The following is a 13,669-nucleotide window of genomic DNA, read 5'->3' on the forward strand; positions in this document are numbered from 1 at the left end:
TTACATCAAACAAACACAACTTCTTCACTCTACTTAACCACACCAAAGGGCACAACCGTCATTTCCCAAAAACCGCGTCAACCGCACCTAGCAGTAGTAATCACAAGTAACACCAAAAATTCAAGATAAATAAACGTTGCCAGTACAACCAACCACCACACTGCATCAATAAAACAAACCTTCTGCTCCGACAGCCATGAACGACAACATGGAAAACGATGAAGCTAAGGAAATCGAAGCGAATGATTTCGCGCTTAGCGGCAAGATAATGCTATTCGCCATCGTCGTTCTCTTCGTCATCATCATCATAATGCTCTGCCTCCACGTCTACGTCCGCTGCACCCTCCTTCGAGCTCGCCGCCGGCAACAACTTCCCCGAAGAAGCAACCGCCCGCAGTTCGTATTCTACATCGACCCCGCCGCCCGCATTGCCCTCACCTCGCGCGGCCTCCACCCCTCCGTCATCTCCACGCTCCCGGTCTTCACCTTCTCCGATTCCACCCAAAAATCGGAATGCGCGGTGTGCTTGTCAGAGTTTGAGAACGGAGAAACGGGTCGGGTCTTACCCAAATGCAACCATAGTTTCCATACTGAGTGCATCGACATGTGGTTCCAGTCCCACTCCACTTGTCCGCTTTGCAGGGCGCCTGTCGAGGCCATTTCGGAGCAAGAAACTCAATCTGAGGTGGCTGTTGTTGTGTGTGAACCTGAAACGGTTGGGGAAGAGGTGGACCGGTCTATACCGGTTGGTTCTTCTTCTTCTGCATTGCGTGACGAGAGCTTGGGGCGTGAGACGGAGTCTTCAATTATTTTTCCGGTTAGTCGGATAGTGTCGTTGAAGAGGATTCTCAGTAGAGAGAAAAAGGGAAGCATCTCGGGGTGTGTGGTGGGAGGTTGCAACTCCACGACCACCGAGTTAGATGCAGAACGCGAAGGGTGTGACTTGGGGAGTTGTTCATGAGGATAAATCGGAGATGACGTGGTGGTGCTGGAATCTGAATTTCAGATTGGGAGGAACAGTCGTGTCATAATTTTTACCATGTACAAACTAAACATAGTATAGTTAAAAAAAGATTTTTTTTTCTTTCTGAGCCCTTTTCATTTTCTTTTAATTCAAATAAAGGAAAATCATTTACTTTTTTCATCTAAATACAATCTATAATCGTGAAAAAATAAATTTGACTAAATTCCAATATTCGTATAATGAAAAGATACAAAGTGTCCATATATTATTCTACATTAACGACTTGAATATAATTTTGATCTTTAATTTTCTTCTTCTTCTTTTTTCAATTTGAAGTGAATTGTATGCGTTAGTTTGTATTTTTTTTTTTCATTTATAAAAATTATTTTGTGTCACGTAATAGTGTTAATATCATGTATTAATTTAACGTGAGTGTGCAAGTCAATATTAATACATTTATCAATGTCTTAAATTATATTGAGTCTCAATTTTTATTAAATTTATTCAATTTAGTCCAATTTTTCATTAATTTTATTCAATTCAATCTTAATTTTGTACATTTCTAAATTGAGACTTAATTTAATTTGATGTCAATGTTATATTGAATTTTTATTAAAATTTATATTTTTATTAAATGTTTTTTTTTATAATTTTTAAACCAATTCTAATTATATTGAAATATAATTATTAAATTCATGTTTAATCGTTGTTATAAAGCTAAAGTTAATTTAAAATAATAAAAATTAAAACTAAATTAAATTAAAATTAATAAATATTATGATTAAATTGAATAAAATTAACAAAAATATAATAAATAGGCGATATTAATATATAAAACAAATAATGATAACTTGACAAGTGATATATATTTTTTAAATTAAAAATAAGTTTAAAAAATAAAAATAAAAACTATAAACTAATATATGTCATGCACGATTCATTTTTTTTAACAATTTCAACATCGTTAGTATAACCAAATTTACAAAAACTATATTTTATTAAACAAAAATAAAGGAAAGAGGAGAAATTGAATAAAATAAATGAAAGTAGAAACCAAAATTATATTTAAGCTTTGATAAATTAGATGATAATTTTTTATTTGTGTATTTTTTTATACTTTAGCAGACTCTATTTATTAACTTTCTATTTATTAACTTGTGACGAAATAGACTTAATTATAATATTAATAATCATATTTATATTAATGTTTTGTTTAATTTTTAAATTTTAACCACCTGATAACATTTTACAATTAACTAATCCTATCATCTCATTTTATAGATAGTAAATTTATTCAATCTATACTGTTAACATTTTATAATTAACTAATCCTATGATCTCATTTTATAGACAGTAAATTGATTCAATCTATAATCTTACACAATATCAATTTTAATTTCTCAGTTTCTAAAATTCTTCTCGAAACTTTTAAAATTTGAAAAAGAAAGTTTTCAGATTAATACAATGCTATTATTTCAATCCATCTCACCTAAAGTTTTTTTATTAGATTGTATGTGATTTTAAGGATGGATTTTGAAAGAGAACGAGTAAATGAATTTACAAAATAAACAGAAAATTGTGTTATAGTTTATTTTAAGGAATAAAAGGAGAAAATGAAGATATTTAAAAATGAAATAGGTGAATAATTAAATTTAAAGTGAATGAAATAAATTCAAATAGTAAAAATATGTGAACTATGTTTCACTTGTTGTAGCTAGAATTTGAATGTAAGAATGATGAGGTGAACCTGAACACACCGAAGAACACGACGGCGATAATAGAAGGTAAAGCGTGTGGGAAGAGCATTGCGTGAGATTGGGTTCAGTATGACGAGTGAGTGATTGGAGTGTGTTTGGCCCTCGTTTTCGAAACTTGAAAAACTTGTTCCCTCATCTTCTCACTAATGGCAAAACTACATTGGTCACAGAATTTCAGACTTGTATGTCGGCTAGGTGTAAAGTTACAACAGTACAAAGCGTGTACAAAAATAGAACAACCGAATCAAACCCTAAAATGTATCTCTTTACAGCTACAACTTGGTGCCACACATCACAATCGGATCAATTCGTCATCTTTCACACGTTCAAATCACCAGCTAATCATAAGTTGTTACCTTTTTATATCCAATCAACCTTTTCTTTTCCTTATTTTCTTCTTAATGACAAAATATGTTTTTTTTCATATATAAAAAGTTTTGATGATTTAGCATAATATAAAAACTGACCTATTTTAAAGACAATAGATTTGTTACTTAACCTTGAGATATATATAAACAAAATTTAATGATAAAGATTTTTTTTTCATATTTATTTTTATCACAATCAATAATCTTACGTCACTTCATCGCTTATAATTTAGTATTTTTTTTCTTTCACTTTTTGAGACATCATAAATAAAACTGTGAGGAATACAAATTCTAAAACTAACAAAATATCCTATGAGAGCTTATTGATCCTAATGATATAATTCAACAAGTTTAAATTCAAAATATCTATTTCTACGGCAAAGTTGTATGGTGATTAGTTGTATTGTGATTGATTCTAATAATATCTTTTGATAAATTTATAATTTAAATATTGATATCACAGTGGACCATCAAATTCCTTAAGTTTTTCATTAAGATAATCAATTAATTTTTTAGATTTCGACTGAAAATTTATATTTTTACCACATTTAATAATTTTACGTGGTTTAAGAGTCAAAATTTAAAACAATTTAAATATTATTTCATCGTTTCACATTTAAGATGTAATAAGACCTATTTTATAACCATACTCATATATTATTACTGTTAACATATTATTTATATTTCTACAGCTCATTTTTTTTCTTATTAATTCGCACTAACAAGTGAGTGGGAAAGCATTATCCCTAATTGAAAAAGTTGAGTGTTGTTTGATGGGGCCTATATCATGTGATGTGGTACAGAATTAAAGTCTTGATACAGTTTTTAGATTCTGTAAAGTGAATCGAAGAATCAGTCAAATATTCAAAAGTTTTAAAGTTATTCGTACAATAACGCAAACAATAGTGTTTCTTTTTACTTACTTTATTTCTTATACGCTACACACCAGTCAAATAAAGGTGAAAATTTTACTGGTTTTCTTCTCTTTTCAGAACTATGAAGGATGATTTTTTTGTTCTGGTTTTTAACTTTTAATGAATATTTCATTCTCACAAAATAAATCCGGAAAATACTGTGCAAAAGAAACTTGGAACCTCTGCAAATCTACCTCAAACATGTTAAAAAGAAAATTCAAACGAGAAAGATTCTTTGAGACAACACATCATCAATGTTTAGACTATATTGACAACTACATTGACAGATTTTTGCTTAAATAGACTGAACCTGTCTCAAATTAAAATCTCAATATATTGTTATTTTTTGTAGACTTAATAGTTAGCCTTGACTTGACTTTTTGAAGGTGTAACTTGACTTATTACCTGGTTTAAAAACCTATAGGTATTTTCCTGTAAAAAATGAAAGACATTTTTCTGATAATTATCTTCATATTACCTTTTCTTTTTCAGACTTTAGTATTATCATGCTTTTGCAATTATCCAATAAATTCGCCACCAACCTTCGTGGTTCGAGGTTCGAGGTTCCAATCAGATAACTATCACCAAATTGAAATTATACGACACACGTTAAACTTGTTCACATGTAATTTAATTTAATATTACACGAAACCTAAGTTTTCGATTAAATATAAAAGACCAACACGTAATCTTGAAAGTAATTTTTGACAAGTTTGAAGCTCTCCCCGCATTCTTAACTATATAATAACATTTCAATATAAATATCTTATTGATTGAAGTTTTATTTTATTCTAAATGAATTCTGTCATATCATATCAGGTTTTCTCTTAATAAATCTTTTATAAGATTTACACAGTTTTAAATTTAAGATTTTTTTTCCAGGATTATAAGATAAAGGTCTTACGATTTTAAATTTAAGATACTGATAGAAACTGAAAACAAAAAGAACATCTTAAACTAACTTGGAAAAAAGTTTATGATTTCCCATTACAATAAGGATACCTAACAAACTGTTTTCACACTAAACCCTTTGTCAGTCTTGTTTTTCCATATGTTTACGATTTTTGTCTTTCCTTTGTTTCCTCGTTATAACATACTTCCAGAAAAACTTATTTAACATTTAAAAAAAAATTACATTGGCATATTAACTTGTATTTCTTAACTAAATGGTTTGCTATTCAAATTAAATTCTAATTATGTGACTTTAGGAATTGTTAACTCTCAAATTGTTTTCATCCACTAATATAAAATTACTCAACTTATTTGGACTCAATATTTGAATAGAGTAAACAAAAATTCAATCCTATTTAAAGGATTTTTTTTAGGTAGAAAGCTATTAAATGTTACGTGACATCGATTATGATATGTTGAAAACTTGTATATTTCATACAACCATCTAATAATCATATATATTATGTATACTATTATTTTATTTCAAAATTTTATTTATATTGTTTGCTTAAATATAATATTATATTATTAAAAAAGAAGATGTTAAATTTGTTTTAAAAAAAATATGACAATTAAATGTTATTTTATTTAAAGAAACATATATTTTAATATAGATTTTTTTGTCAATATTTTAATACAGTATACATTTCATTTTCTCATCATTTCAAACTCAATAAAAAAAATAGTTATAAAAAATTGTATTAATGTATCAATTTCTTTATTTAAAGGCTTGTTTTTATTAAAATAGTAATGAAACCGTTATAAATTTGGCAGTTTATTTTTACACTTTGGATGTAATTAACATTTATTTTAATCACGTAACACTTAATTCCCATCAAAGTTGTACTTGTACGATGAAATAGATTATTATTCGAATAGTCGAGAAACAAAAATAGGAAAATGCACATTTCCTGGAAATTTTAAGAAAGAAAAAACATTTTGAAGAACACATTTGAAAAATAATTACATATTTTACTTTTTTTTATTACAATTTCAGTGAAGTACGAATATAAAGTCCAACTTTGTGGCATCATGCATAGTCTTTTCAACCTAAAAGACCTAAGAAAGCTACAGTCTTTCCAAACCTTCACCCAACAATTGCCATGCATATTCTTTCAACCGTACAAAAACCACATTAATGAGTAAACGTTTTTTTCAACAAGTAATTTTCGTTTTCTGCTGTAAAACTTATTTATTTTCTAACCAAAACCTTTTCCTTAACTTAGAAATCCAGTGCAATGGATACCAACAAGTGATGTTATCAATCTACCAGCTATGTTAATTTATTGCTAAGTGGTCCATGATAAGTTAAAAGAAGTCATTGTTGGGCCAGACCCATAATGGGGTAGAATTGGTTTTTGAAGTTGGGCCTGCTTTTTTTATACAAAGATAGTATTATTTTAAAATTTATATAATAGTAATTGTTTCGGTATAGATATTCGGAACCAGATTTGGACCTTGCTTGTGTGTCTTTGCTGCTTGTAAATGATTGGAATGCTCGTTTCTCCTTAATTGATGTCACCTGCTCACCTTTCTGAAAGTTGCTCCTTCAGCTTGTACAACACGCCTACTTGAATAGAGGGATACCTACGAAAATACTCCGACGCTCAAGTCAGACATGGGTTATGAAATCTCAACTTTCAAGGAAATGATTTTATTATCACAATAAGATATTTTTCAGTATCCAATAGAACGGACCATCCTCCTCTTTCTTGTATTTAATCTTAATAAAATATAAAACTGATTTACCTTAAAATTCGGTCAGTTGTCCATAATTAGTTTTATTAATCTCTTTAATAAGATATTTTTGACTATTTTATTTTCTACTATGACTATTGGTTCAATTACTTAAATGTTGGACCAAGTGACCTAATATCGTTTTACTTGGCTGAATGCTAAACCTACTCAGCAGATAGAATGATCGTTATTGAATGCAGATGGTAGCGTTTCTAACTTAGTGGATAGAGCAATCTAATAATGCAGATGGTAACTGCTTGGCTTAGGTACCTTAATATACAGTAATTAATAAATTTTATCTTATCGCGTTGATTAATTTAATTAAATTAATATCGCGTGAAGAAGGAAGAACAGGGAGTGGTAGTAAGAAAGGAGAAGGTGGGAGTCAGTGAATGAGCAGTATGATTCCTTAAAGACTGCGTTGGAGACAAAACATGATGAAGCGAGCATGCCCGCATGCAGGGAGAGTAGAATAGATTAAAAAAATGTGAAAAATCAATTAAACTGCGGGCTGGGCGGTGGATGCTGGAAGAGGGCCAAGGGCATAGGGTACCCCAGAGTCAAGGATCCAAGCGTCACGGTCAGTGGAGTTAGCCAGCTCAAAGAACTTCCCGGGGTAGTAATCGGCAGCCTCAACAGGGGTAATCACCTTAAACCCTGGCCAGGTGATTCTTCCGGTTGTGTCCGCACCGGGACCCCTGTTGTTGAACTCGTAGTAGGTGCAGGTATCTTTGAAGGCGCTTCCCATCCAGGGCATGTACCCTTCGGGAGCGAAGATGTCGTCGATTTCGGAGTCCATTATCACCACCTTCGAGAAAAGCCTCCAGGGCCTCCCGAGGTACGCGATCTTCGGGGTCACGGCCTTCAGGTCTGGCTCGCCGGTGAAGATGCAGCTCTGGAACACCAGGGCGCTGGGGCTGTCGATCTTGGTCCTTCCGCCGGCGGTCACCATGCACTGCTGGTTCTCCATTGGCTTCCTCGCGATGAACTTGCAGTTCTGGAAAACGGCGACGGCGTCCCCGAAGACAAAGTCGATGGTGCCGGTGACAATGCAGTCGCGGTAAAACTGGCGCTGGGACTGGGTGTAGAGGGTGTCTTGGTAGCCGTCCATGTGACAGTTGTAGAACACTGCCTTGTCAGCTGTTACCCTCAGAGCCACAGCTTGGTGCTTCTCCGCTCCTGCCGTGTTCTCGAACCCAATGTTCTTCGCCATGAAGTTTGCAGCGTTCACACCTGCCAACTCACCATTGTTAGTTCATTCATTCGTTTGAACCCCATGCATGCATATGCATCACAGTTGTTTGACCCTCAAAAAATGGAAAAATTTAATTAGTTGATTTGGCGGGTACTTACCGACGGTTGCGGTGTTGTAGGTTTGGAAGCCATCGACGTAGTTTTTATCGCCGGTGATTCTGGTGAGGGTGGGGCCATCGCCGATCATGGTGACAAAGGACATGTGCTTGTTCAAGTTAACGTACTCCTTGTAGACACCGGCCTTGACGTAAATCACAAAAGGCGTCTTGTTCTTCTTAGGCACCAGTTTGAGAGCCTCGTGGATTGTGGTCACCTGTCCACTCCCATCCTGAGCCACCACTACATTTGGGGTGATATCAGTAGATTCCAGAATTTTTCTCTGCCCTTCACTCACCCACGATGGGAACCCATCAACCAAAGTCTCTTCCGCGAGAAGCTTCCTGTGGCTGCTGGAGCCGCTGCTGGAGCCGAAGGAGGTCAAGTTGAGACCCTTGAAGAGAGACGACACACCGTTCACTATGTCCAACGCGTTTCTGCTCATCTCCAACGACGTGTTCAGAACCTTAGCTATTGTCTTCCCAGCTTCGGTGGTCGTGTTCTCGAACCCGTCCAGGCATGTTTGCTGGTGGGCAAGGGTACCCGAGATCCAAACCTTGAGGTCATAGGCGTAATCGTTCATCTTGCTCAGCTCAAACTTTTCCAAAGTCGCAGCGGATTCGTTTATATCATCCACAGCATAACCTAGTACTTCCTTGCAAATGTCCATGGCCTGTTTGGTCATGTTGTCGGTGGCCAACTCGTGGTACAGCGTTGAGTTTTCAATTTTGCTGTGAATCTCCCGAGAGGTGGCGTTGAAGGCGGTGATGATAAGTTGCTTCAGGTCGGTGTTATCGTGGGAAGCATTGGCGAGACTCTTCTGGCAGGTTTCTTTGTATTCGGCCGACTGACATATCATGTTGGCGCTCCTCTGAGATTTCGCGATGCTGCCGTCGCCTTCTTCCGTGTGGTCGCCATGGACGTCGTCATTTATGCCAACGGCCACCGCGGCAACCATCGCGATCAGGAGGACGGAAGAGACGCTCAAAACTGCGAGCTTCTTCTTCCTCTCATGAGCACTGTCGAATCCAGTCGCCATCCCTAGCAGCTTAAGATTATTGAAGGAACTCTTTTCGTTTTTTTTTTTCTTTTCGTTTTTTTTTTCCCTGCTGGGTTGTGAACCACTCGGAACAGTGGTTTTGTCAAAGCCCTTGGGCGGTGCTGATTGCTGCTTGGTGGTTTGAAGGCAAGAGGCGTATTTATATAGGTACTGTTGATGAAACCAAAGGTCCAGAACGAATCCATTTTTGTGTAATAGACCGTGAATTGCTCCTAATTTGTTAAACTTGGCATGCATGCGACTACGTTATTGGAAATGTGGTCGTTCAGTGATTTTGATCAGTTCAATTGTTTGGCAAAACACGATAAATAGCATACCATTTAGGGCACTTCCTTGAATGATGGACTCTGAAAGGAAGATTCAAGATTGGAGATATATACCTGTCAATAATGTATATTCACATAAACTATTTGTAACTTTTATACAATATATTAAAAGTAAATTTATGTATCTTACACGGACTATAACTTTAACATTAATTTATGCTGAACCTTTAATATTTAATATTGTTTTTATAATATTTAACTCTTAAAAAAGCAAAGAGAATCTAATAAACATTAAAATAATATAATATAATATGAAAAATGTTATAAAAAAAATCATTATCGCGTCAAATTTAGTAACTAAAATATATGTATATAATTTTATGATGATGTTTAATTTAAAAATAAACGCATTTAATAGTAATATTGCACTCAAATAAAATTATAACAATAATTAAACAATTTCTTTTACATATATAATAAGTTGTAATAAAAAATCATATTTATATATTTAATTAGATGTATTTTTCAAAATGTATAAAATGTGAGAGAGTGTTTATATTTATGCATTATATTGTAAAAATATATTAAAATGTTATTTTTAATATAATGATTTCAATCACAATCCATAAATTAAATCATAAGTTTATATATTATAAAAGTAATTTATATAAGTTCATATGACATTGGTGTAAAATAATATATAAATTAAAATAATTAAAAAAAGAAGCAAAATAAATAAGAAAAAAGTACTACTTTTATTTTCTCGATATTTTCTAGATAATGATACTTTGACAACATTTTTTTACAACATTTTAACATCATTTACGTGTCATTCTGTTATTGGTCCAAAATTACTCCACAATCAATAATAATAATCATAAACACTAACACGGGCCAATCACAGAATGACACATAAATGATGTTAAAATATTATAAAAAAAATGTTGTTATCAAAGTATCATTATCCTAGTTTAATTCCTAGTTACTGTTGTAGGATATTGTGTTTATAAGTTTCGTGTGTCACAAGTAAACTGATTCAAATACTTAAAGATAATTAAGTACTATGCATCATAATATTTTGCATGTAATAAATTATTATGAATATCTCCAAAATATAACACAATTTAACAATAAGTTATAATATAAAATATTACCTAAAAATATAAAGATATTTCAAAATATATGACAATAATTACTAAAATAAAAATATTTTTAAAATTTACTGTAAGACAAAATGAAATCGATATAAAGAAACATAAGCCACATAACATATTATAAAAGTTCAATTACAAAAAGATATATTGTTATTAATAATCAAGTGTCTTTTTATAAATAATAAGATGAGTTATATATGTGGTTTTGTAAACCGATTATTGAGTTTATAGATATTTTTACATTAATATCATTTTTAATATATCTAACCGCTGTATTTTAATTTCACAAATTTATGTTAATAGATGTATTTGTATAGAGATAAAAATTTATGGATATTTATATATTTAAATTATATATTTTATATTTCAATAATAACTCACATACAAATAAATAAATAAATATATATTTATAATATTATTTATAATATATATTAATAATATAAAATATTTTAAAATATATTTTTAGTCATTATTATATATATATATATATATATATATATATATATATATATATGTATATATATATGTATATATATATAATGTTCGATAAACTAAGTTGTTGGTCGTTTTCAAAGTAAGTCAATGGACGAGTAATTGATATTTCACCGGTTATCGGAAGATATAAAGAAAATTGTTTTTAATTTAACTTCATACCTTTTCATTTGAATTTACTAATATTTCAATCGAAATATGTAATAATATTATTTGACTATAATTAGGATACTCAATCATTAAACTAACTGCAACCCACCAAACTAACTGTAATTTTCTTTCTTTATTTTCTTGGTTAAAATTTTTTCTCAATTTATTTTGTTATCTATTTCTTTGTCTTATATATTAACTTATTTGATTTGTTAATTTCGTTAGTTCATTTATTTTTCTTGGATAAAACGGACAAATTCTAAACAAACCTTAACTTCACGAAACATTTAATATAACTAATGCCATTAATTGGCATTTTTTATGCAAATAACATTTGTACTTAATTTAGTGCAATAAAATGTATTTTTGAGTACGTCTTCGAGAATCCAAGCCACAGCCGACTTACTTCTCACGCCCTCGTGGGTTACACCACATCTTAGCAGGCAAACTACTTATACAATCTATTTATAATTACCATATCTCCCACATCTTTATAAACATATTTGTACGCACATAAAATAATCAATTTACATAACCACACATTAATTGATATATCAATCAAATACAATTGTAGTCTATCAATTATCTCACTACCTAACATAATTACAATCAATCAAATAAGTCAAATAGCAACCATGTCAATAAAATAAAATAAAATAAATTGATTTAGGAAGAATTGACTATTTTATGCAAGATTCCAAAATATCTTAAAATGAGAATAATTACATAATAAATTAATTTAAAACAATTGATGGATATTACCATACTTGAAAAGTAAGACTATTTAGCTTATAGACGATTTAAAAAAATATTTTTTCCATAGGCCTACTAGTGATGGAAATAATATTTTTACTAACATATATTCGTGTTTTGTAGAAATATATAACATGTATAAACTGGAATTAAATTCAGATGAGAGCATATGACATTTTCTTATGCTCACGGAAGATATACCTTAAATATTTTTGTTATTTCAAAAAGTATTTATTATTGATTTGAATTATATGTATACCACATATTCTGTTTCCATTAAAGAAAGTTAATCAGTCTAACCTAAATTAACCATCAATAAAAATGGTAAATATAGTCTATATTAAAATACGATTATAAAAAATTACTATTTTTATCAACAAGATTGTGTATTCTCAAGATGCCATTGAGTACAAGAATTATTGTAAATTATTCAAATATAATCTTGTTGACTAAAGAACTATACACGCACGTGCCGTAAAGAAAGGAGAAAACTTCCGAAACGAGAACTTGTTTCCCATAAACACAAATATTTTCTTTTTCCAAAACAAGATACCATCATGGTAATTGGAACCAAGAATCTAAATATAAATATATACCTACTTTTTTACAAGAAAATCTAATTATTTCTTGATTGATTTATAATTCAAGAAAGAGCATGATTGCAGGATTCTGTCATGAGGATAAATCAGCAGTAGGTTATAATAATCAATTTATTATAAATTATAAACATATATAATATAATAATAATATAATCTAAGACGAGGTAGTGATAATAAGATTTTATTGCAAGAAAGGATAAATCAAGTATGCATCTTCCATTATAAATATCATGCATGAATCGTCTGAAGCAAAGTATTCTTTAGGCATGGAAAACCCTTCTTTTCCTTTAGGCATGAACAACCAGAATTTTCCTTCAGACATTGATGCGTTTAAGCAGCAGAAGAAAAAGGCAGGGCGGCAGAAGATCGAGATAAAGAAGATCGAGAAGTCTAGCAACAAGCAAGTGACATTCTCAAAAAGAAGAACAGGGCTATTCAAAAAAGCGAGTGAACTCTGCATTTTGTGCAATGTCAATATAGCCATTATTGTGTTTTCTCCTGCTGAAAAATTGTTCTGCTTCGGTCATCCAGACTTCGAGGGCATTGTTGAAAGCTACCTTAAAGGTTCCAAAGTGTTTGATCCACCGGAATCAAGGGAGAGATCAGTGTCGTATGAGGTGTGCAACAAGCAATACGAGGAGGCAATGAAGAAGTTGGAGTTGGAAAAGAAGAATCTCAGAGAAACTGAAACTCTGGTTAATAAGGGGTGTAACAGAAGGTGGTGGGAGGACCCTATTGATCAGATGAGTCAAAGTGAGTTGGAACAGTTTATGGTCTCTGTTTATGAGTTGAGGAGAAAATTAGCTGAAAGGGGTGGTGAATTGTTGATGCAATCAATGATATAAAATACGATCTTTTCATTTTCATCCAGAACAGACTTTTTTGTTTATTTTGTTGCTGTTTGATTTCTTTACACCGCATTCAACAAGTGTTCTTTTTAATATGCAAAGATAACTTTTTCACATCATGTTGGTAGAGTTTGAATTCTTTAAGAAGAGACATCAGAAATATTTAATATCAATCAATCACTTGTACAAGGGATTAAAACATTATCTCTAGTATAAAACGTTAAGATAAAAGAATGAATACTCTTTTTCTTTATAGATATTAGTCTGTTTCTGATATAAAACTTCCCCCTTAGCCAGTTTTCTAAC

General features: G+C 31.5%; 3 protein-coding genes across 3 annotated transcripts; 2 read left to right on the forward strand and 1 right to left on the reverse strand.

The window, feature by feature from the left end:
- On the forward strand, positions 1–1,274 carry LOC108338887 (RING-H2 finger protein ATL2). Its single transcript, XM_017575955.2, has one exon. It carries the CDS (start codon positions 197–199, stop codon positions 959–961), a length of 765 nt encoding a protein of 254 aa, XP_017431444.1. The 5' UTR covers positions 1–196; the 3' UTR covers positions 962–1,274.
- Positions 1,275–7,076: 5,802 nt separating this feature from the next.
- Positions 7,077–9,199, reverse strand: LOC108330033 (pectinesterase/pectinesterase inhibitor). The gene is made up of 2 exons (XM_017564482.2): positions 8,045–9,199; positions 7,077–7,924 (listed from the first exon to the last, which is right to left on the reverse strand). Exons 1-2 carry the CDS (start codon positions 9,078–9,080, stop codon positions 7,191–7,193), a joined length of 1,770 nt encoding a protein of 589 aa, XP_017419971.2. The 5' UTR covers positions 9,081–9,199; the 3' UTR covers positions 7,077–7,190.
- A 3,582-nt stretch (positions 9,200–12,781) lies between these two features.
- On the forward strand, positions 12,782–13,360 carry LOC128193928 (agamous-like MADS-box protein AGL62). The gene has a single exon (XM_052868125.1). The coding sequence runs from the start codon at positions 12,782–12,784 to the stop codon at positions 13,358–13,360; it is 579 nt and encodes a 192-aa protein (XP_052724085.1).
- The last annotated feature ends 309 nt before the right edge of the window (positions 13,361–13,669 follow it).

This window comes from Vigna angularis, chromosome 1 (assembly GCF_016808095.1).
Source record: "Vigna angularis cultivar LongXiaoDou No.4 chromosome 1, ASM1680809v1, whole genome shotgun sequence".
Classification (NCBI taxonomy): domain Eukaryota; kingdom Viridiplantae; phylum Streptophyta; class Magnoliopsida; order Fabales; family Fabaceae; genus Vigna; species Vigna angularis.